The 25,350-nt window shown below is 37.0% G+C and overlaps 2 protein-coding genes and 1 non-coding gene across 3 annotated transcripts in view; 2 read left to right on the top strand and 1 right to left on the bottom strand.

Moving 5' to 3' along the window:
* LOC102513700 (complement C5) overlaps positions 1-11,286 on the top strand; it is a 34,770-nt gene extending 23,484 nt beyond the window's left edge. The window contains 6 exon segments of the mRNA XM_032478327.1: positions 94-159; positions 1,983-2,174; positions 5,355-5,436; positions 7,408-7,481; positions 9,054-9,177; positions 11,101-11,286. Of these exon segments, the coding sequence (XP_032334218.1) occupies positions 94-159; positions 1,983-2,174; positions 5,355-5,436; positions 7,408-7,481; positions 9,054-9,139 (500 nt within the window). The 3' untranslated portion in view covers positions 9,140-9,177; positions 11,101-11,286.
* A 2,517-nt stretch (positions 11,287-13,803) lies between these two features.
* Positions 13,804-13,875, bottom strand: TRNAV-GAC. The gene has a single exon. It is a non-coding gene; the product is annotated as a tRNA-Val (tRNA).
* A 5,345-nt stretch (positions 13,876-19,220) lies between these two features.
* The window catches only part of C5 (complement C5), a 74,962-nt gene continuing 68,832 nt past the window's right edge, over positions 19,221-25,350 (top strand). The window contains exons 1-2 of the mRNA XM_006191801.3: positions 19,221-19,366; positions 22,986-23,178. Of these exons, the coding sequence (XP_006191863.2) occupies positions 19,302-19,366; positions 22,986-23,178 (258 nt within the window). The 5' untranslated portion in view covers positions 19,221-19,301. The remainder of the gene's footprint in view (positions 19,367-22,985; positions 23,179-25,350) is intronic.

The following is a 25,350-nucleotide window of genomic DNA, read 5'->3' as shown; positions in this document are numbered from 1 at the left end:
AGAAAATGTGCTCCGTCCAGTCATCTAAATTGATAATTTAAACAATTTGGTGGAAGCATTTATTCTGAGGGATGTTCTCTTTGCGTTTTTTAGCAGATGGATTGTTTAAGAAAATTCTCAGATCAAGAAGAAATTTGAAAGAGCAAATTGAAAACCTAGGTAATCCAAAGTTTCATGTTGTTTTCAGAAGTTATGATGGAATAACCCAGGATCTGCTACATTTTTTTCATTCTAGCTAATTGCTGTAGAGCAAGTGAAAAAGATCTGTGGGCACTTCCAGCTTTTACTTTCCCTGGGGGTAAATCAAACTGGGTAAATTAACCCCTATTCATTTAACATAGTCTTGACCTAAAGGAAATAATTACCATCATAGCCATTCTCTATGGTTAGAGCCAGTTTTTAGTTGTCTCACAGATTTTACTCTCCATCAGAGTAGCTGGCACAGCAGTTAAATGCATGGCTTCCATTAAATTTTCACAAAGCTAGGTCTTATGAACTTTAGGATGAAATAATAATAGCTAACATTACTTGTGCACTTACTATGTGCTGGTACTTTTAAGCCTTATAATGAGATTTTCTATTTGAAAACTCATCCCAGTCACATGGAATAGGTACTCTTATTCCTCCCATTTTCCAGATGAAGACATCAAGGCACAGAGAAATTAATCATAATTAACATGCCCAACATCATGGGGTAGTGTGTGGCACTGCCAGAACTCAAACCCAGATCAGACTGATAGTAGATCCCACTGCACTGGTGACCACTATGCTTTGCTTGACACTTTTCCTTGGTGTATTAATATTCAAGACCAGTCCAGATTATTTGAAAGATGGCTCTTAAATTTCAGGTACATTATTAATAATGTTAATGATTGGGAGAGTTACAGATACTGTGTAATAACAACAACAACAACAACAACAACAACAACAACAACAACAACAAAGTTTTCCCCCATTTCAGCAGGTGCTTGCCAGGACAGCATCTTTAGAAGACATTACATAAAGAACTACGTCTTTACAATCAGAGACTAGGTTTGGGTCTTGGCTTACTGTTAATAGCTATGTGATCTTAGCTAAGTTACTTAATCTCCCCAAGCTTCAGTTTTTCCTTCTGCAAAATGGAGACAATTTCTCTCTGCCTTGCAGAGTTAGGAGAATTAAATGAGGTCATGCAGGTAAAGCGCTTAGCTCAAGAGAGACTGAATAACAGTCATTCAGAATGCTTTGTTCTTCTCAAAGCCCCTTCTCACCAATGTCACACTCTAACGTGGGCCAGACAGAAAAATAACCATTTAATACTGGCAAAGTGAGTTTTTGAAAACTGAGCTATGACTAGGAGAGGTGGCCAGAGCTTCTGTTCTGTGGTCTGGTGGCCTTTTCACTTCACGATTCTGCCTCTTGGCTTCAGCCCTGGCTCCACCCACTAGCAGCTGTACCCAATTAGACAAGTCTCTTTTCTCTGCACCACTGTTTCCTCATCTCTGAATGACAGAGAAGGACATGATCAATTCTGAAGTCCCATTCAGTGGTTTTCAAGAAAACAGGAGGACAACCTAAATGAAAGCGCCTGCTCTTTTATTCACCCACTCAGGTTTGACTGTCTTGGCCACGTCCAAGTGGAGAATGACTGAGGGTTTTGTAACCAATCATAGCCCATGAAAACATGGTCTAATTTTAAAAGCCCCAGTGATATTTTTGAAAGGGTAAGACTGAGATGGACGTGATGACTATCTTCAAGTGTTCAAGGAACTGGTGATCATGTAGCTTTTTCTTCACAAGAGGATTAATGCCATGAGTACACAAAAGAGTACCAGTAATAGCAGTTTTCCATTCCAGGAGCTGTTCCAGCAGGGGCTGGTTGACCACTGGTACTAGATGGGGTGGGGCAGGGGCACCAGGAGGAAGTTGGACCAGAGACTCTAAGTTCAGCCCTTAGACTTTGAATCTGTACTTGGCTAAGAGCAGTTGTATTATCATCTCAGCATCCACATTCAAACACAGCCTGATCCAGAAGTGCTGTTACCACGGAGCCTATCGAGGGGAAAAGACCTGCGAGGAGAGAGCTGCCCGAATTACCATCCACCCAAAATGTGCCAGAGCTTTCACTCAGTGTTGCAACCTGGCAACTAAGCTGCGGATGGAGACTTACATCCTTGTAAACATGAGAAGGCGAGGTACACGTGAAAACTCCTACTCCATGTGCAGTGCAGTAGAGGGTACCAGGCAGTTTGTACTGTCCTGGGAAGAAGTACTTCTAAACTTGGTTTAATGTAAAAAGGTAAAGTATAAACTCTGGAAGTTCCACTCTAAAAAGCAGAGCAAGCAGTGGTAGTAACACTAGTTTGGACACCACTAGTCACAGCTTTGCCACTAGCTCACGGCATAGCAGTTGCAGGTCAGTATTTTTTATCCTCTAAGAGCTAATTTGTAATATGAAGATATTTGACTAAATGATTCTGTGATACTCATTTTGTGCATATGTTACTGGCCATGCATGATACTTAAAGTCTTGCATAAACATTTTGAAGAATCAAAATGTTATCTTTTTTTAATTGAAGTATAGTCAGTTTACAATGTTGTGTCAGTTTCTGGTGTACAGCATAATGTTTCAGTCTTACATAAACATATGTATGTTCATTTTCATATTATTTTTCATTATAAGTTACTACAAGATATTGAATATAGTTCCCTGTGCTATATAGTATAAACTTATTTTTTGTCTATTTGGTATGTAGTAGTTAGTATCTGCAAATCTCAAACTCCAAGTTTATCCCTTCCCACACCGTTCCTCCCCTGGTAAATAAGTCTGTATTCTATGTCTGTGAGTCTGTTTCTGTTTTGTAAATAAGTTCATTTGCATTTTTTTTAGATTCTACATATAAGTGATACATATGCAAAATGTTATTCTTGATTTTGCCACAAAGCATAGCCAATAAGAAATAGTAGAAGTAGAAGCAATCCCCGTAAGTATATGTAGAAACAAATTTCCTTAGTTCAGTTTCACATGGTTTGTGTGGAAAATAATGATGAGTACAATTTATTAAAATTTTGTTTAATTTTAGTGACCACTTTTCAACCTATTGTCTTTGGTTTCATCTGAATTATAATAAATTGTGGGGAAAGTCTCCTATAACTTATGAACATATATAATATATATTTTTTCATGATTTAAAAAAATATGTGAAAATAATACAACCTACAGGCTTAAAAAAACCCAAACAATAAAATTTAAAGGAAAAATCAATAAAAAGTGTAAGAGTAAGTATTTAAAAACCTCTGTTAATTTTCTTACACTCCCCCTGCACCAGAGTGTTAACTGTTATGTACAGATTTCTAAATGGGATCATGTTACATAAATGTTACATATACTTCTGCAATGTTAAAAATACAAAAAAAAAAAAAGATTAGCAAAATATCACAGACTTATTTCCACATACGTACAAAGAGAGCTGCCTTATTCTTTTTAATGATTATATAGTATTTGATAATATTTATATGCTTTGATTTATTTAACCATTGACACATTAATGGGTATATTGGTTTCGCAGGGCTCTCGTAACAAATTACCACAAACTTGTGGATTAAAACAGAAATGTATTCTCTCACAGTTCTGGAGGTTAGAAGTCCAGAATCAAGGTGTCAGTACAGTCACACTTCCTCCAAAGGCTTTGTGGAAGAAGACTTCTTTGGCTCTTTGAACTTCTCTTAGTTCCTGGTATTCCTTCGTGTTCCTTGGCTGATAGATGCATCACTCCAGTCGCTGCCTGTCTTCACGTGATCATCTCCCCTGTGTTTCCATGTCTTCTTTTCTTTCTCTTTTAAGAACGCTTTATACCTTACATGTAATAAGGATACTGTATAAGGATTTAGGGCTCACCCTAATCCAGAAGGACTCATTTCTTGATTCTTACCTTAATTACATCTGCAAAGACCCTATCCCTAAATAAGGCCACATTCATAGGTACCAGAGCTAGGATTTGGACATATCTTTTCGGGGGCACTGTTTAACCAACTACACTGGGTATTTACATTGTTCTCAGATTTTCAGGATTAGAAAGTCTTGCAAAGAAAAACATACTTTTCTGTAAGATAGATGTCATTGTCATAGGTAGGATTACCGAATCAGTGAATAGGCACATCTACAAATTAGACATGTACTTAAAAATTGCCTTCTAAAGAGATAGTACCGATTTCCACTTTCACCAAAACTGTGTTTAAAGCCTGGATCTCAGTCCCCTTGCCAAAATGGGATATTATCCATCTATAATTTTTGCCATCTATAATTGATGCAAACGCAGTATCTCATTTTATTTAGCAAGTTGATTCCATGTAAATCAACAAACCATATGTTTACATATGTTTATTGGCCAGTGATATTCCTTCTATGAATTAACTTTTTATACCTTTGTCAATTTTTGCTTTGGCTTATCTATGTTTTGCTTATCATTTTAACGGCATTGTTATACATCATGGAAACCAATCTTTGTCTGTTATAAAAGTTGCAAATATGTATAACATACACACATTAAAAATATGTGCAACAAACACACAAATAAAATATGATAAATACGTTACAAGTATTTCCTCCCCCTCCATTGGTCATTTAATTTTTGTTTGTAGCATCAGGAATACTTGATATTTAGGTGGCCAAATCTATCTAGAGCTTCTGGGATTGATGTCTTGATTAGAAAGCCTTTTCTCACTCCCAAGTTACAAAAATATTTTCCTATATTGTTAATTGGTGTCCTTTTTTTCTTCTTGAGCAGACTTACCAGAGTTTTCTGTTAGCTTTTTCAAAGAAAGAACTTTTAGTTTTGTTGATGACATCTATAATTGTTTTCTATTTTATTGCTTTCTCCCTATAAGAGTGTGAAGTATAAGGTAAAAATCCCTGACCCCACTACCCACCTGCTTTCCAAGATATTGCTGTTGTTTATAATTTTTATATACTCCCAGACATTTTCTCTGTGCAAACATTTATATCTATGTATCTATACCTATATATATTTTGTTTTATACCTATGGGCTATTACCATTCTACACCTTGCTTTTTATACTTAATAGATTTTAGACATCTTAAATAAAGAATTTTATTTTTCTAAAAGAATATGAAAATGAATACATGTATGTATATGCATGACTGAGACATGGTGCTGTACACCAGAAATTGACACGTTGTAATTGACTGTACTTCAGTAAAAATAAAAATTTTAATTTTTCTATTTTGATATCACAGAAATTAAACGTTTGACCAAATTCTTTACATTTTTAAGTTAAAATTTAACCGTCATGATTTAATGTAGTAACTCTTTTGTATGTTATGTTTACCTTGTATTTTTATATTTCTGATTTAGGTTTATTAAAGACAAACATAGAAGTTGTAAGCAGCACTTTTTTAGAAAACTGGTTATGGAAAATATATCATGTCCCTAAAAGGTATTCTAAGACTTATCTTTCTTTTCCTTAGGAAATTTTTTAAATACTCAAATATTATAAATAAATGGTCTGATATTCTTCCAAGAGTTTCTTTGATAATTAAGGATAGCACTGACATTTGATCAATGTTAATTCACTTGGTCGTTGGGTTGGTTTTTGCCTTGGTACTCTGCAGGATTAACTGCAGAATTAATGATCTTTGCATAAGAATGAAAATTCACTTACCTTGAACTTTTATGGAGCATGTAGTTTAGGGTGATTTGTGGTCTTTGCACTTCTATATAATTATTTCAATCTTTGTAGACAGCTCCTTTGTAACAAACACTTCAACAATGTATCGTCCACTTAAGTATGTATTTCCAATGCTATTTATCTATATAACAAATAAAAGGAGGTAGTATTTTCATCATATAATAAACACACACTGTAAAACACTGATGATCTTTAAGGCTTGGGAAACGATCAGTTTTTGTTCAGTTATCATGACTTGTCCGGTGCACAGCAGCCTCCTTTACTCTCCTTGACTCCAGCCTCCTCCATGTCTCTGCTCCAATTCATTCTCCAACCATGGCTGCCCACGTGATTATATTAAAATCCAGGTCGGATCATGCGGCTTCCCCGCGTAACACCACTTCTCCATGACCTATCAGGCAAAATCTATGTAGATTAAGACCCTCTCGTGTAGGGCTCTTGCCAACAGCTCCTGCGCAACTCCCAGCCGCCCTTGCCGCCATCCCCTGTTGTGTAACTTTCCACACTAACAATACTTGCTCTTTGCAGTCTTCATGCCCTTTCCTGGAAATCCTCTTAACCTCTCACTCCTGACAAACTGCACTTCACATTTAACAACCCAGTTCAGACACTGGGTTCTCCAAAAGGTGGCCCCCAAAGAATTTAATTCTCTGCATTCTCACTCCAGTTTGTATGTGCTTATATTGAAGCACTTATTACCCTCCATGATAATGAACTCGTTTACATATTTCTCTCCTCTTCTTAAGTGAATTCCTTGAGGCAGGCCCTTTGTTATTTATCCCCGTACTTGGTCTTAGGACTGTGCCGTGCACATGATAGACACTTATGAAATGTCCACTGAAAAGATAAACTAATGGGCTTTGGTCTTCTGAAAATTCCTTTTGTCTCAACTGTTTTTGTATACTCTGCTTTTCTTAGTAGGGTTCACTGAATATAATTTAATTTTTATTTGATAATTTATTACAGTCCTTTTTAGTATATAAAAGTAGGGCAATGAAAACCAAAAAAAAAAAAAGGGGGAGGTATATATTAGGTTGAACCATGTCTTTGTTCATTTGGGCTGCTGTAACAGAATACCACAGTCTGGTTGCTTATGAACAGCAGGTTTATTTCTCACAGATCTGGAGGATCTAGGAAGTCCAGGATCAAGGCACCAGCAGATTTGGTGTCTGGTGAGAACCTGCTTTCTGGTTCACACATGGCTGACTTTCACTGTAACCCCTCATGGCAGAGGGTGAGGGAATTTCCCGGTGCTTCTTTTATAAGGGGACTAATTCCACTCATGAAGGTTCCATTTTCATGACCTAATCACCTCCCAAAGACCTCCACTTCCAAACACCAGCACTTTGGGGATGAGATTTCAACATATGAATTTGAGGGTGGGGGCAAACACCAACAGTTCAATCTATGGCAAAGCTTATGTATCTGCCTGATCCAAACATTCTTGACCTACATGAATAGCAATTTCATGTGGTTCATCCTAATAGATGTACAGGTAGTTGTTCTGAATATGTAAGAGGCCCTTATTATCCTCTCTTCTTTTCTTAACCTCATCCACACCCGTGTCCACTGATTTAACTTTGTTTCTTTGTGATTTGTCTGAAGAGCCCACATGGGAAAAGTATAAACACTCTGATTAATAGGAGACTGTGTTAAATTGGTTCCAAGTTAATTAAGGCTCACCTATGTTTGATAGCTATGAAATATTTTATTTTCCAGGCATCAGCTAGAGTTGATACTACCTGATTTTCTAACTACCTGGGAAATTCAAGGTATTGGCATTTCGAATAAAGGTAAGCAGCTAGAATGATATACTGAATTAGGGAACATTTTGTTTGTTATGTTTATCATTTTATTGATACTTCACCCAGAACTTTGACGATAGCGTATTTTAGACTCTCATCATAACCTAGGATAAAAAGAAATATCTTTGAACATATTTTTGTTTACTTAATATATTTATAGGCCATCATGTTGTGAATAAATGATTTCAAGTTCCTACTTTCCTAAAACCTTTCTGATTTGCTGGGGGTTTGAGGTGGGGGATAAAAACAGGTCTCATTACTGAGTTCTATCCCAAGTTACGGGTAACAGTACAAATCAATACCATTTGTAAATTATTTTTAAGAATATTTATTTGATTTTTTTCACAATTCAATATTTTCACCCACTAAATGGGTTCCATAATCATTAATGGCCTTTTTACTACATTGAAAAATATGTTTGGGAAAGACTGCTGAAAAACCTATGCAACTTTGTAACCAGAGCACTAACAACAGCAACAAAAGAACAAATCTGATAAAGTTAAGAAGATATTAAATAAATTCACTATTAAAAACACCATTGGAGTAAACATGATGCTTTATCTTTAAAAAGAAAGAAAAGTAAAGGTAGCTTGACAGATGGTGTGTAGGCAGGGCTGAGGTGGCTGAGTTATGAAGACAAGAAAAGGTACACACATCTAGGGTAGCTGATGGCTAAATTGAGCCAAGAAGGAAAAATGTAAGGTGAATGGACTTTTGTCATAGTGCTGTAATTCTCATTTGTTCACTGAATTTAGCTGGGGAGTGTATTTCCTGTTCAGCTGCTATTACATGGTGGCAAAAAATTTTAAAGTGCTAGAAAAAAGAGCATGTGAATCAATGGGATGCATTGCTGCCATTCCCTTACTTATCAGTCATTATGAACTAAGTAACATTCAGGCCAGAACAGACTGTACGTAAAAAAATGGTGTGGAATATAATTAATATTTTTACCGTAGTGCCTTAAAGGAAGTTACTCTAGGGCTAATGGAAGTTACTTCCTGTTTTGTTCTGGGGTTTTGTTGTTATTTCTTTGTTGTTGTTTTAAGTTCATGAACTGTTGTGGGAAATCTGAACATTGAATTATTTGATGATATTAAAAAATTACCATTGTTTTTGAGGGTAGGGTTTTAAAAAAGGAAATTATTGTTTTAGAGGTATAAACTGAAATATTTATAGATAAAATAATGTGATGCTGGGATTTGCTTCAAAATAATTTAGGGAGTGCTAGGTGAGGTGGGTATCTCCCTGACTAGAGGGGAGATTTTGACCATCTTGTTTGCTGTTGTTATCTGCACTGGCTAGAATAGGGGCTGGCCCCTGGTAGACTCTCAAAATATTTTTTTTTATTGAAATATAGTCAGTTTACAATGTCAATATTGATTGATTAGGGAAATAAGCACCACTAAGTAGAACTTTCAAGAAGAGAGAATATAGGGGGAAAAGCAAACTTAATATCATAGTTTTTCTTTTCCACAAAGTAAAGAAAATGTAAGAATTTTTGAGAAGATGAAGCTCTCTGGGAGCCCCTACTACCCTTCTGTGCCCTGCTGTCTCTTGCAGGTCTGTGTGTGGCTGATGTGCTGCGACTGCAGGTGCAAGAAGATGATTTCCTGACCATAAACAACAATGTTACAAGAGTCAATTAAAAGGAACGGTCTCCAACATAAAAACTCCAGGAACTTGAGTAAGTAGGTAAATGTGTGGCACTAGAATCAATGGCTGAGAAATCTGATGGAAAACTCCCTGAACACATTTCACTTCACTTCAATGTGTAGTGCTCTGAGCACTTCCTGTGGGAAAGGCTGTACGTTTCAGAGGGTTTGGGTGAGCGAGAGGAGAGACACAGAAGACTCAAATTGTATGTGACTAATGTATCATCAGGGAAGCTGAATGGAGGCTTTGGTGAGGATAAGTTCAAATTTTTGTTGGAAATGATGGAAGATGAAGAAAGTCTTCCCTGGGTAAACCCATAGAAACACAAAGTAGGCCAGTGGTTGCCAGTGGTGGGAGTGGAGTACCTGTTTAATGTATGAGGGATTTTAGTTTAGAGTGATGAAAATATTTTGGAACAGACAAAGGTTAGAGGTTGCACAACATGGTCAGTGTACGAAATACCACTGAATTGTTCACTTTGAAATGGTTAATTTTTTATTAGTGAGTTTCACCTCAGTACAAAAAATAAAGAGGTGAGGAGTGGAAGGCTACTCCTCTGTGAAAATAGGAAGGTTGGCAGATAAAATCATCAATTGATGGCAGAGCCAAAACTAGAACTTTGGTCTTTTGATTCCCAGGCCCATGTTCTTTTTACTACAAAAAAAAAAAAAAATTGGTTCCAGATGCTCCAGACCACCAAACTGGTCTTGAGTTAATTGTGCTAAGAATAGCAGTGTGTTTAAAATGAATGTGTAATTCAAGAATTCAGGAATTAAAATCCCAAACTCCAGTCTGGAATGCTCACATAGTTAATGCCAGTTTATCTCTCAGGGCTCCACTTGGAACCATTTTTTCAAGGAATCTTCTATGGGCCCCAAGCCCAAGCTCTAATAGAACTGTTACTTTCCTTCCAATCATTTATCTCAAGTTTATCATTACACACTCATAACTATGTTTATTTACTCAATGTCTTTCTCTCACACTTATAATATCTAACAATTACTGAGGAGTTACTCAAGGTCAGATTCTGTCCTAAAATTTTTATGAGAATTAATTTGTTAATTCTCACCACAACCCTATGGAGTATTTTATTTTCTCCTCCTTTATAAATAGGGAATCTGAGGGACAAAGCAATTAAGCAATTTGCTTAAGGTCAAATAACTAGTAGCAGAATCTGATTCCTGAGTCCACATAGTGAAGCTCCCTGAGAGAGTGGCTGCGTTTGCTTCCCCAGCACCTGATACACACTAAAGATCTGTCAAATAAATGCATGATTTGGATTCTAGCTCAAGAATCTCTCACATTTGGCTGTTTGGCTCTGAGCAAGTCGCTTGATCTCTCTGAATTCAACATTTATCTTAGACACCATGTTTAGAGTTATAAAAACCCAAATAAGATTATGGATGTGAAAACAACTTGAACAAAAATGAATTTTTAAATAAAGACAAATGCACAGGATGACAATGTAAGTATGTTTCATAAAGTATATTCTTCTAAGTACTTTATCTGAAAGCCTCATTTGTTGAGTACATGTGGGCAGAAATTGTCACTTTTTTCCCTAAGGTCAAAGTCTTAAAGTGAAATATTTAAATAAATTTCTCTAAGAAGTCTGTATTCTTTTAAAAGAGAATACTCTACACTTCCAAAAATAATCTTCGGTAGTTCTGCTAAAATTCAGCAGAATGTTTCTAAGCATTCGATCCTCAATATTCATGATTATCAAATGGAAAAGATGAAAACACTTTGTTTCAGAGACTGCAAACCAGCATTAATTATTTCTTTCCTCCTTATTATCAAAACCTGAATTTTAGCTGTCCACATTTCTGCCCAGTTTCTCTTGAAGTTGTGTACAGCCAAGTCCCAAATCTCTCAAGGAAATGTAAATTGTATGGGTCTTCTAGGAAGGCTGCTCAAAAGGGAGAAACGGATCCCTTTTTTGTCCTCTTTTTTGCAGCCCTCAATTCAGAAACAATGGTTGGAGCTCCAGCAGCCACCTTGGACCACAAGGTAACACTGAAGATGGAAATTAGCATAGTGGAACAAAACGATAATAGCTCCTGCTTTTGATGACACGTGGAGCTGCCATTCCAGCCTTGGCCTTCTTTAATGTGTGAAAGAAATAAATGTTTATCTCATTTAAGCAACAGTTATTTTGGTTGTCTGTAATATACAGCAGAAACTAATTCTAATTAATATAAACTAATTTTCCTTCACTGGCCCTGCCTTGTTCCCCCATCATAATACTCATCACAGTTTTGTGTAACTGCTTGTTTGATGGTCTGTCTTCAGTGCTAGACCCAATCTCCTTGAGTACCTTATCTACTTCCCCATTGCTGCCCCAGCCCCTAACTCAGTGTCTGGCACATTTTAGGTGCTCAGTAAACATTTGTTGAATGAATGACTGCAGGAACACCTAAATGTCAATTCTCTCACTTTCCCCCTCCTGACTCTCTTTATATTTCATCCCAGCTGCCAAGCTTCTCCATCTGATCGAGCCATCTTTTATCTCTCTCAATCCCAAAAGACAACCCAACGATCTCTATCTCATCCTAGCACCTCACCCCTCACCATTCCCATCCCTCTCTACCACATCCCTCATCCCCAAGCCATGGATAGCTGGATGCACTCCCACTCATAAGGGTCCAAGATTTGACTCCTAAAAGGAAGTAGGAAAGCTGGGCTCTCCAAGCACACTTGAAACTAGATCCCACCACACAGCACCTGGGGCTGGGGTTCCCAGGGCCCTGAGGGAATTCCAAAAGGCAATTCTGTGCCTAAACCAGAGCCTTACCGCTCTTGAGGTGCTCCTTAGCCATGAACTGGGCCCTCAAGTGAGGGGCCCCTCTCACATTGAAGAACCCACTCTCCACCTTGCTGGAATCGCTGTGGTCTCAGCTCCAGGATCCATCCCCAGGGCCTGGCACAGTAGCTGCTTAGATGAGGAAACCTGCCCAGGCAAGTGGAGAGGCCATCAGAGGTGTCCAACTCAAGATGCTTTGCTTCCTCCTCAGAAAGTGGAGAGGAAAAAGTCTTCAAGAGCCCCTACCCTTACCCTAGCCAGATCCCATCCATCACCCCCCAAGGTATGATTTTCCTAATGGAAAAATGTAGAACTCTCAGAAGTGATTCTGTGTGTTCTGGAGGCAGGATGTTATTAAGATACTGAGTACACATAATATGGGATTTGGCATCTATTTCTCCTTCCTCATATTATATAAACCTTAATTCTAATCTTTAGACCTCTGGCTTCTCCTTGGTCTGGTAAACCTAATACCCTAGTCTCTTTCTTTTTTTTCTTTTTTAAGATATTTTTTAAAAATACATATAATACAATGTTTATCATTTTAACTATTCACAAGTATACATCAGTGGTACTATGGACATTCACAGTGTTGTATAACCATCACCACCATTTATACCCCAAACTTCTTCATCATTCACAACAAAAACTCTGTACCCATTAAACAATGACTCCCACTGCTGGTCTGTTTCTTGATCATGGACCCTGCCTCCATCTTGGCTGTCCCCTCACCTCAGACTTGTAACTAGCTCCTACCTGTTTGCACATAGGCCTTCTTCATTCACCCTCCTGCCTGGCCTTCTGAGGGATGCGTCCCAGGATTGCCCTACTTTAGCATCATTTGTTTGACTCCTGATACTCTGCCTTTCTGGTCTTGTCCATTTTTGAAAGTACCTTATAGATGCCGACCGCCAAAATGAATGCTCCCCAAGTGTCTAGAGGTTAGGGCATTGTCTGCCCTACCCTTGGGAACTGACCTATTTTTAGGTCATAACCCCTGACAATCTGTATGTCTGCTGAAAGTAACCAGGCTGTTCTATACTTCTGACAACTATCTCCTTCCAAGCACTTCTACCTCCTTACCAGTCCCCTCCCAGATTTTACACCCTTTACCCCTTCCCATCCTCCTGTCCTCAGTCCTTCTATGTCTTCAGGAACCTCTCTAACCCTCCTAGAGCCAAGGCCAGCAGTTCAATGTTGCCTATTATATGGCCTCTTAAAACGTTCTCATCTTCTTGACATTCTTTGTCACTCTGCCAATGCCTTGTCCAGTGCTATTTGAGGAGACTTCATGTGATATGTTAAGAGACTTGTCCTTGGGGTCAGGTATGAGTTCTCTCCTGGCTTAGCTACTCCAGAGCTGGTGTCATGGGCATGCAAACTGTGCAGTGGCACAGGGCCCGGCACTCAGAAGGGCCGTACACTTAAGTTAGTTCTTTGTTGTTGCTGTCTTGGAATTATTCATAATTTTATCTTCGAACTTGTGTCTTATAAGCAAAGTCTAACGGGACTACGGAGCATGCATGTGAATTAGCGGAGATGTGTGCAATTCATATGTTCACCATTCCTTGCCACCCCATTCCCATAGAGCATACATAGCACCCCATGGACGCAGTGTTCCGGGGGACCCACAAGGTGCAGAAGCTGAGTGAGACTCCAAGTGAGTTCAACGTGAGTGTGTCATGTGTATGACTTAGTAAGCAGGAGCGCTGACAGCCCCTAGAGGCCACATTTTCCATTGGAACCAGAACTTTTTTTGAATGCAGAAGGTATTCAAATAAACGCAAATGACCAAGGAAACTCATCATATTCTTTCTTTTTTTAAATTATATTTTTATTTATTTATTTTTCCCTTAACAGAGGCACTGGGAATTGAACCCAGGACCTTGTGCATGTCAAGCATGTGCTCTACCACTGAGCTATGCCCCCTATTCCCCACATCATCGTATTCTTTCTTGTTCTTGTTGCTACCTTGCATTAGCCAACTACTTACACTAAATGTGATAACAGAGAAGGAAAGGGAAAGATGGGATAACCCATAGTTCCTTTTCCTTTCAGGCTTCCCTAATTCATCAGCAAGCAAAGGTAGAGAGTGTTAGTAGAATACACACATATCAAGAAGTAAAATAAAAACAGTTGAGTTAGTTTTGTGCAGCATTTCCACTGTTCTGGGACGAATGAAATATATATGCATGCAAGAGCTATGAAATATGAGTTATATAATTTCAGTGATTCTACATACAGATTAAATACTCTTACATTTTCATTTAAAACCAACATTGCACAATATAAAGATGAATGGCAAACTTCATGTCATTAATTCAAAATTTTAATTTTCCTTTACTTAGAACGATGTTACATAGCAAAAAAACAGAAAACGAAAACAAAACTACCATAGCAAGTTGAAGAAGAGACCACAGCAGAAAGGAAGAGGCTTTATATTTTTAATACCTTTAACAGCACTTTTTTCTTGCTTTCTGAACAAGCAGCTCTACATTTTCATCTTGCACCGGGACCCTCAAATTGTATAGGTGGCCCTACACAATTCTGGGTTTGGGGAGGGTATAGCTCAAGTAGTAGAGCATGCTTAGCATGCATACTGTCCTGGGTTCAATCCCCGGGTACCTCCTCCAAAAATAAATAAAAATAAATAAGTAACCCTAATTATCTCCCCCACCCCATTTTTTTATTATTAAAAAAAAACAATTCTGGGCTGGATTACTTGCTTGCTTCCTTCCTTTTAACCCTTTCTAATCATCAGTTTCTTTGTCTGTAAAATGGGAATAATGTCAAATCATGCCAACCAGCATAAAGTGGCCTCTGCTTCTGGGTGATCATTTTATTCATTTCTTATCTAACTTCCATGGAGATACCCAGAAAACATTCTGGGGAGGGGGGTATTCTATGAATAGAATGGGGAAAAGAAAATTATATGGGGTGGGGGCTGCAGACTAAGCCTTTGAAAGATTTAGCAGTGATGTGGGGAAAAAATCCAGTGAAGTTTTTTGATATTTGCCCTTTTTCCCTATTAATGGAGACTTGCATGTTTGCAGGCAGAAAGAAAAGAGTTGGTAAAGCAGGAGAGAGAAGATGCTAGAAAGAATGATAAGAACTCCTTATACGGTTATGTGATTTTCGATGCTCAGGGATGTCACATTTCAGCATTTCTGTGAATAAGCCGAAGCAGGTGTTACCTCCAGGAATTGAAGAAGCTAGGTCTCAGAAGAGACATAGGATGGAAAGCCAGGGTTTACCTTGGAAAGGTGTCACAGGTTAGCACTGGCACCAGCACCAATTATTCCAGCCTGCTTGGGATGCTATTCTTACTACCAGCAGGTGGCGCTCCAAGCAGGCCTCTGAGCTCACTGTTCTTTACGAACTTAAAGTGCACTTGCAAATTAAACTTTTTTTATTGAAGTATAGTTGATTTACAATGTTGTGTGAAGTATAGTTTCAAGTGTACAGCATAGTGATTCAGTATTTTTGCAGATTATACTCCATTATAGGTTATTACAAGACAATAGGTATAACTCCCTGTGCTATACAGTATATCCTTGTTGCTTGTCTATTTTATACACAGTAGTTTAGGCCCTTATGGAAAGGAACTAAGGCCTCCTGCCCAGAGCCATGTGAGGGAGCCACCACGGTGGTAAATTCTCCAGCCCCAGTCACGCCTTTAGGTGACTGCAGCTCCAGCTCACAAATTGATTGCAAACTCATATGAGAGAACCCATGCCAAAATTACCCAGTTAAGGCATTTCTGAATTCCTGCCCATTAAAAATTGTGAAGATAATTGTTTATTTTAAGCCACTAAGTTTTTCTAAAAAGTGCAACGCTTGTGAAAGCTCCTTGCATTCACTACCACCAGTAATGGGCAATGGCCCATTAAGAATGACTTAGCTGGGTAGTTCTGGCTTGGGTTCTCTCACGAATTTGCAATCAAGTGTTAGCTGGGGCTGTGGTCACTGAAAGGCGTGACTGGGGCTAGGAGATTTATCTTCGTGGTGGTTCACTCACATGGCTCTGGGAAGGCCTCAGTTCTTTTCCACATGGGCCTCTCCATAGGCTTCTTCAGTGTCCTTACTTTGCGGTGGCTGGCTTCCTCCAGAGCAGGCAGTCTAACAGAGAGCAAGTTATGAAGTGCAATGTCTTGTATGCCCTAATCTCAGGAATCTCACACCTTTGCATTTGCCATATTCTGCTGGTCAATGGGCCAAGCCTGATACAGTGTGGGAGGGGACCACACAAGGCCATGAATACCAGGGAGGTAAGGACATTGGGGGCCGTCTTGGAGACTGGTTACCACATCCAGCCACTGGATGAGTAGATGAGTATGGATGTGTTACCAGTATTAGAATTAGGTAAGAAAACTTACGTTGAGCAAGAACTAAGATTATCTGAAAAAGTGTGGGACGGTGAAGCCAAAGAGGGGATTAATGGACTGAGCTTCATTCTTTAGAAGGTCTAGCATATAGAAAAATAGCTTCAGAGAGGTTATAAAATATAAAACTGAGAGATAAAGAAAAAGTGGGCACCTTCTTTTATTTTGTCTCTTTTTGTTTCCTCTGAAGAAATGTCCTTCACTACATTCCATCACAAACACTTGATTTTCTCTTTTGGCCTTATTATGTTCCACTTCCTCCACATTCTCTTCTCAGAAATCCTCCCCTATTCCATTACTGAGATACGACTCTGCAGTGGCCTTTTGGGATGTGCTATCCCAACGCACTCCACTGGTGACTCACAAGAATAGTTTGAGCAATAGGGTTCTTCTTTATCGTTCTTCAGTTACCATTTGGGATTTAAACAGAAAATCATCCACTCTTCGATTTGAACCACTGTGTTCCCTAGGGCATGGTTTATCCAGTTTTTCTCCAGGCTCTTACCTTCTCTTACCCCCGCCTTTCCAGTAATCTCCCGAATCTGTTGTCTACCTGGTTGCCTCTCCAGCCGGTCTCAACCCAGCACCCTGTGAGGAATGAAGAATCAGATGAAAAGTCATACTAGTGCTTCTCTTGTGTCACACCTATCCCCATCTCAGAACCATCACCTGGAATGTACAGGAGTATCTAATAAAGAATCAAAAAATGTGTGGGCCAGGCTATATATTCTTAAAGAGTTTATCATATGGAGAATCAATCACAGACAAAATAGCTGGAGAAGGTGTCAAAGAGAGCATAAGACTTCAGTAGGGCTTTGTATCTCTCCCTTCTTTTTCCTACTGATTCCCAACACAAGCAAATCCCCATCTCTGCAAGTTACTAGATGCATTTCCTGAGGCATATCACTATATTTCTCTGAGCCTCAGTTTCTTCACTGGTCACCAGAGGTCATAACACCCTTCAGAGTGGTTGTGAAGATTAGAGACAGTTTGTGTAAGTTAATTATCACACTACTTGTGACATGGAGCTAATAATTGGTAGCTACTGTGTTGTCATTATTTGGATAAGTTCTTTGAAGGTTGGGAACATGTTCTCCATGTCTGAATCTCATATAGCACAGGGTAAAATGCAATGGAGTTTGTAGGTCTTGTTAAGATGGTGAACTAACTTTCATGATCTTTCTTCTTCATCAGTAGACCTATTCCTGGGAAGTAAGAAAAATGCTGCAAACAATATCTTGAGGGTCGAATTGAGGTAGCATTAGCAGGAAGGTATGTAACCACCACAATTTCTGCTAGACCTGGATTCTCCTCTTTTAGAGGTAGAGAATTTGTATAAAAACCAAAGACTCCTCCAAAGGTCAACATTTTAAAATGTAGAGAAGAATCCATCTTTGAGCCATGTTTAGTTTTTAGTTAAACACAGTTGAGAATTTGTAAACTGTTGAACTTCCGTTCTATCAAGAATCTTTGAGATCCATCATGTTTTTAAGTATTTTCTATCAGAGAAACATGCTGGTGGTTTGTAAATGTCATTTATTAATATTGACTCTATAATACAAGCAAAAAATTTCCTTCACTTCAAATACAAATGTTATCTATGATTTTTGAGTGTTCTCACTTTCTCCTAAAGGTCTTTTCCCGAAAATGATGGCAAAAGTACTTTGTTTGTTTTAACTTGACCTATCTTTCGCAACTCAGTTTAATTATTTTACAGATTTCCTTCTGAAACAAATGGGTCAGACGAGAGTGCAGATTTTTGCCATTTCAGTAACATATGTAAGAGACATTGTCAGCAAAATTTGTGCATCAAATTTTCTTTTGTGTGCCTTTTTTTCCCCCAATGAAGTCAGTACGAAAGTGTTGGTAAAACAGAACCTTATTAATTCAAAAGAAAGAGTGCCAATGTGACCATAAAACATCTAAATTGTGGGAAAATGTTTAGAGGAATCGGTTTTACTTTTTTAAAATAGGGTACTTATTATATGCTAAGCTAGAAATGAGTTCTAATAAAAGGAAGATGGTAAATAAAAACTTTCTAATGAACATAAACCATCGTAAAAATTTTAAAGATAAAATTTAAATTTTATTCTAAATTCATTATTAGACTCATTTGTCATAGGAAGCTTTGTTTTTCTTGAGCTCTTTTATTAAAATAATTAAAAACCTCACTGAAAAGTGTAACATGAGTTAATTTTTTGAAAAAGATATTCTGTGCCTGAATTAATGCAACTTTTGAATTTGTGGTGTATGAATTAATAGATATTGGAGGATATTCATTCCCTACTAAAAATGAATGTATTTGATTGGTCATTTTTTTCCTGAAGAATGATGCCAGCAGCCTCAGCATGATGTTTTCACTGCCAGTCACAGTCTTTTCTCTACTTCTAGACGGGGACAGACCAAGGAATTATTCCATAGACCCCCTTTGCAGATCTGTCTTATTCTTTGGGCATCCAGTGCCAGTTTCACTACTGTTTAGGTCTTCTCTAGAAATACCACTTCATCAGCCCTGTGTAAACCAGGCCCAGTCTAAAATCACCTCAGTTTGAAAGTGAATCCAGGTAAGTCTCCATCAGTATCAGAGAGGATCTACCAGAGGCATGCTCTCAGATGACAAAACATCAGAGCATTTGCCTGGTTCAGAGACGAAAGGTAAGGACAGTGTGACTTACTGATGTCTAACTCTGAGCCATTTCATCCTAGTGCCAAACTCCCATGTTAGAATCCTTTTGTTTGAATTAATCAAAGTAAATTCTCTAGGTGTAAATCCCTATAAAATATCTCTTCCTTTTATACCTGGGCATTAAATGTCGTTTCAGTTCCAATTTTACTTTTCCTACTTAGAAGTCCCTCTTCTTGCCATTAATAATTAACCAGTAAACCAACTTACTCAAATTCTTCAAGCTCAGTTTATGTAAAAGGAGAGTAACTTCAGGGAGGTTATACCCATGGTTTACTACAACCTCCAGCATGGGCATTTGGGGCATACTTTGTTTTTTAACCTTCCTGGGGAAAAGTTGGGGCCAGGAACAAACGTAAGTAAAAGAACCCATCTTCATTTTTCAATGCATCTTATCAATGTGATGAGTGAAAAAGTAAATTCAACAAACTGTGTTAATTTGTAAATAACTTTCTTCTTCTGGGAACACTAAGTGAATAGCCTCGTCTCTGAATAAGAAAGTCATGGAAGCTTTTGGTTTGATGAGTGGCTAACAACATGTCAGTTTTAAGGGATTGTTATTTGTAAAAATTTACATAAGAGATTATTCAAATTCCTCTTCAAAAAAGCAAAAAATAACCTCAAGATAATAACCTTTCTTAGCATTTATTGCTTATTTCTATTTAGTGCAGAAATTTCCTTGTGTTTTTCATGTACTGAACATTAGTAAAGCAAGGGCTACTTGGGGATCAATTCTAATACTGTGATTTGAAAAGCTTTTGTAATTTCATCTAAATTTATTAGTTAATTCTTCACAAATTTGGTGTTATTGAAATAATGTGCATTTTAAGCTATATCTTTAAAATATGGATCTCATATCAAGAAGTAACATTTTAGTGCTGAAGAGGAACTGGAGAGAATCTAATCAAATCTACTCATTTCACATACAAGGATAAATTCAGATAAAGTAACTTGCCGAAGGTCACACCACTAAGAGAGACAGAAATAGGGCTTACATTAAGGATTGTTCTTTACTACTTCAGTTTTTTCCGTTTTGTCATAAGTGTATATATGTAAGTATGCAAAATATGTTATCAATGTAAATATATACTTATGATGTCATAAATTTATAGCACTCTCTTACCCCCGATCTGATTTTCTCACATGGCACAATCACCCCATTACCTAAATAGTTTTTGTTCATTTCTTCTTGAAAGACAGCCGACTGAAGTTCAGAGAGATTGGATTATATGACTTTAAATTAGTGGTAGAACTAAGGCTAGACTCTGGATCCCATGATACTGAATTTTTCCTACTACTTTGTACTGGCCCTTAATAAGCATCTTCTCTCTTTCCCTGAAAAAGTGAGAGTGTACCATTTACAACATGGAAATTGATAAATTCAACTGACTGATGCAGCAAAAATTATTGAGCACCAACCATGTAATAGGCGCTGAGAACGTAGTAGACGACATAGAGCTTGCATTCAAGTGGAGAGGAAAATGATGAATAAATGAATGAACCAAGAAATGAATGAATAAATAAATAAGGTCAGGTACCATGAAGAAAAAATAAATAAAGGGGAGGAAGATGATAAAGAAATGATGGAACACTATTTAAAATTGTGGACGGGGTGATGGGGTGCAGTGGGGAGAGGGCATAGCTCAAGTGGTGGAGCTCATGCTTAGCACACATGAGGTTCTGGCTTCAATCCCCAGTACCTCCTCTAAAAGTAAGTAAAGAAATAGACCTAATTACCTCCCTCACCGCCCTCCCCCCCTCCCCCCAAATAGTGTGGACAGGAAAGTTTCTCCAAGGAGGTGACACTCAAACAGAACTTGAGGGAAGTGCCAGAGCAAGCCATCCAAGTATCTCGGGAGAAAACATTCCAGGTAGGAGCCAAAGTAGCCTCTCTGTAAGCTCAGTGGCTATATCCTGTACAACTATTGAAAGAAAATAAGAAAAGTATGAAATTCTTTATGTGATAGATTGTGCCACTGATACATCACTAAGGACCACAATCTGTATGAATGGGTGGTCCTAGAGCTATATTTTAGGGAGTTGTAAACATAAATTATTTTACATTTCACCACCACCACACAGATGATCAAAATTAAAACAATACTAAACTGAAAAATGTAAAACTTCTAATAATACCAAAAATAAAACAGCTTTTCCCCTCCTAGGTTTCTCTTGTAAAACTCTTGGTAAATTCAGTTTAGTCTAGCAATTGAAAGTGTTAATTTAGGAAACAGACTGCTTGGGTTTGACTCCTAATTCTGTAATTTAATAGCTGTGTGATCTTGGTTGGGCAAGTTAATTATCAGTTTCCTCTTCTGTAAAACTGGAGTAATAATAAGACCTTCCTCACAGAGTGGTTGTCATAACACAGTAAGATAGATAGATAAATAGATAGATAGATAGATAGATAGATAGATAGATAGATAGATAGATATGCTTAAAATAGTGCCTAGCACTGAGTAAGCTTTCAGTAAATGTACCTTATTATCATCAAAGTGGAATTTTTCTCATTTTCTGCTGTTCCTGCATGTGGGGAACTGAGATGATGGTTACAAGTCTGGAGGTTCTTTCCCCCTTTTTACAATTTTCCTGTAAATGCTTCCAAATTAATTGTCATGTAGGAGAATTGCCAGTTGCTTTAAAGAACTTAATGGCTTCCAAATTAATTTCATTGTTTTTAAAGACTTGCTGATGTTAAAAGACTTTAAATGTCGTAGTAATGTTGACAGGAGCCTGCAATAATTCTGCCAAGTGGGGTGGCCCGTGCCCTCCAGACCTGTTTAGCCACTTGACTTACTCAGTCACATTGTGGTGATTGGAATAGTGAGAGCAACATATGACGATTCACTCCTCTCTCTATTAATAGCACATGTAGCTCTCACTATTCCAATGAATACTTTTGGGATATATAATTAATAACCTAGTTTATATTTGTACGTTTTCTTTTTAAAAAGCAATGAAAATCCACATATTTTAAATTTCTGTTTCAAAAACTTATATAGATTCAACTCTTTATAATCACATGAAAAATAAAACTGAGGGAACAGCCCGTGGTTGCAAACATAGTTTGTAACCTTGACCTCAGTGATACACATAACAACAGAGACTGAGGCCTAAATATAAAGTCCTGCCTCATTCACTTATAAGCCATGTGACCTTGGTCAAATTAACTTCTTATCACTTGTAAAATAGGAATAATAATAATTTCTACAACTAGCCTGTTGTGAATATGAAAAGAGTTGTAAGTGCTAATACAGCCTCTCAGTTACTATTATCATTATTGTTGTAATATTGTTATTATTTGTTCTTCAAGGACCTCCATTACTACTTTAATTTTTATGCATTCCCCAGGTCACTGTTATTCTATCCTTTTCTTTATCCACTCGCTAGGATAACACGATACTTCTAAGATTACTTCCTTTCAACTAATTCCGTGAACTTAATGAATCATAACATTCACTGAGTACTAACCATGCTAGGTGCTTTCATATACCTATTCTCATTTCATCTTTACCGCACCCTGGTAAAGACGGTGATATTTTCACAGGTAAATTAAGTCTCAGAGAGGGTTAGTTACTTTACCATGGTCACTCAGCTAGCAGGTGGCAGAGCTGAAATTCAGCTTCTGATGCCTGTGATGTTTTTTCCTTCATTGGTCAGAAATATTGACCCTGTTTACCAGGAAAATTCTTCCTTTGTTTCAGTAGCTCAGGGAAGGTGCTGTTAGTACCTCTCTAAATGTTAACTAAATCTCCAGCTGTATTTCTCAAGTCTTAATTCCAAGCTATTTCTTCTTGGAAACTATACTGAAATTGTCATAGATCATAAAAAAATTTTTATTTTAAAACATCATTTTTAAGTTTGAGAAAATGTGCCTGTTTTAAATTGAATCTCTCAAATGAGATGGAAAAAAGTCAGAAGTATTATAGATTATGTCATATAAAGATACTGATCCTTCTCTTCTGTTTCAACAGGTATGTCATCTCAGCACCTAAAGTATTCCGTGTTGGAGCATCTGAAAATATTGTAATTCAAGTTTATGGATACACTGAAGCATTTGATGCAACAATCTCTATTAAAAGTTACCCTGACAAGAAGTTTACTTACTCTTTAGGCTATGTCTCTTTATCCACAGAAAATAAATTCCAAAATTCTGCACTCTTAACAGTACGTATTTATCCTTCAGTTTCTTTATACGTATAGAATATTCTCAATAAATTGTGTATCAAATTTGAATATTGATAACATAGAGATTTGATCATTTATACCACTCTGCCACGGTGTGATTATTAGATGATGTCAGTCACTAATTATGATACGGGTGAAAAAGAAAATTCTAAATAGGAGAGTTGTGTCTGCTTTTGGAACAATACCTGCAAACTTTAATGTTCTTATTGGAAAATAAAATTGTATTAATGTGAACATATTTGGAAACAAATTGAAAGCACATGTTTACTGTGAAAATATAAATATAAATATTCATATTGACCTGTAATGCATTGCCTACAAAAACCTATGGATGCCTTGAACATTTGTTTGTTTAAACTCCAATATCCTACAATTATAGCTTCCAAAACTATTAGTTATTGATAAAGTAAATATCTCTCATTTACAACCATAGTTAACAGAAAGAACAACTTGTATCAGATAACTTTTCCTTCTGTTAAGATATTGTATAGCTTGGTTAGAGAAGTGCTTGTACTCATTTCTTATTAAACTAAAAATAACTTTTATACTTACTTTTATTTATTCAAGTGAAAAATATTGTTTTAAATTCTTACATAAATTCAAAAATAAAGAACCAAAAAATCAAAGACTGCTAGACTAGGAACGGTCTCTGAGGTTCATTTAGACCAGTGTTTCTTTAAAGTGAGTTCTCGAAAAAGAAATTAAAATTTCAAATTGTATAAAGAGCTTAAAATTAAAATTATATTGATATTTAGCACTTTAAATTTATTTTATAAATTTTTTAATTTTATAATTATATAAAAGTCATAAGCATAAGAATATTATACTTACTTTTTAGGTCTTTACATAGTTAAGTAACATTGTAAAAAAATAATTTTTTTATATTATAAATAACAAAAAGTCAACACTGAGAGTCCTCCAGAACTTTTTATTCTTTAAAAGGAGTCTATATATTACTTAAGATTGAGAAATACTGATCTAAATAAATTCTAATCAAATGTGGGAATTCTTTCATTAATGTTTTTGATAGTAAATGTTCTAATCTCTTAACAAGTACTTCCACTTATTAGGTTTATTAAGAATTAAAATTCATTTCCTGAAAGTATTATTTTCAGTAGACACTTTCATCTGATGCCACTAGCCATACACATGTGGCTATTACCTTTAAATTTAAGTCAAGCAAATTTAACGAAAATAAAAATTCAGTTCATCACTCATACTAGCAACATTTAAAGTGCTCAAATAGGCACAGGTAACTGGTGGTACCATGTTGCACAGCATAGATACAGGCCATTTCCATCATCACAGAAAGGTCTATTGAACAGTGCTGACTCAGAGGGCTAATTAGAAAGATAAATTCAGGTGGGGAAATCATAAATGTTGATGCATATCTTTAGCATTTAGCTTTCTCTCAACATTACAATGTATCTTTGTTTGCTAATCGTTTGATGTTGTGCCAGGGTCTTCTCTTGGGTCCACTGATTGGAGCGGCAGATCTTATTTATGTGTCACACCTTTAACGAATCATTTGTTCTGCAGTTTCTATTTCTTTCAAGTGGAGAAAGAACTTAGACACTTACAAAGCAATCTGACTGTAGAATCTTTATAGACCTTTACTGTTTTCTAAACTTTTATAGTACTCTTACATATCTAATTCCACGTGATTGGTTCTAATTTTATCCTGTTTTTCCAAAGCCTAAGTTTCCGTAGAAGCACTTTTCTTTCTTCTGTTACTTTTTACATATTAAATGTGCATATCATGCAATGTAAAGCGGATCATTACAATTTCATAGACAAATTGGAAAGCATACAGGTCAACCCATGGGAACAGAAAGATGGAGATACAACACAAAATGTCCTGAACATCAGTGAGGATGTTGAACCAAGGGGATGGCGATCGTGGGCTAATTCAGCAAGCTGGTGAAATGAAAGTTTAAGAGAGTGTCTATAGTGGTAGTTTTACTAAATGCATATAAAATTGGGGGCGCAAGGAACCAAACGGATTTTTAATTGCTTAAAGCTAAATGGTGATCATGATATTTGATATTGATGGGCTTTGGGCAAAATTTATTTACTCTTTTGGCTCCTATACTGCTTTTTAAATAACATGTCTTGTAACCTTAAAATTATTATACTCTTCTCCATCAACGT

This window comes from Camelus ferus, chromosome 4 (assembly GCF_009834535.1).
Source record: "Camelus ferus isolate YT-003-E chromosome 4, BCGSAC_Cfer_1.0, whole genome shotgun sequence".
NCBI lineage: Eukaryota > Metazoa > Chordata > Mammalia > Artiodactyla > Camelidae > Camelus > Camelus ferus.
The sequence above is the reverse complement of the archived record's forward strand: the minus strand, read 5'-3'. Positions and strand labels throughout refer to the sequence as shown.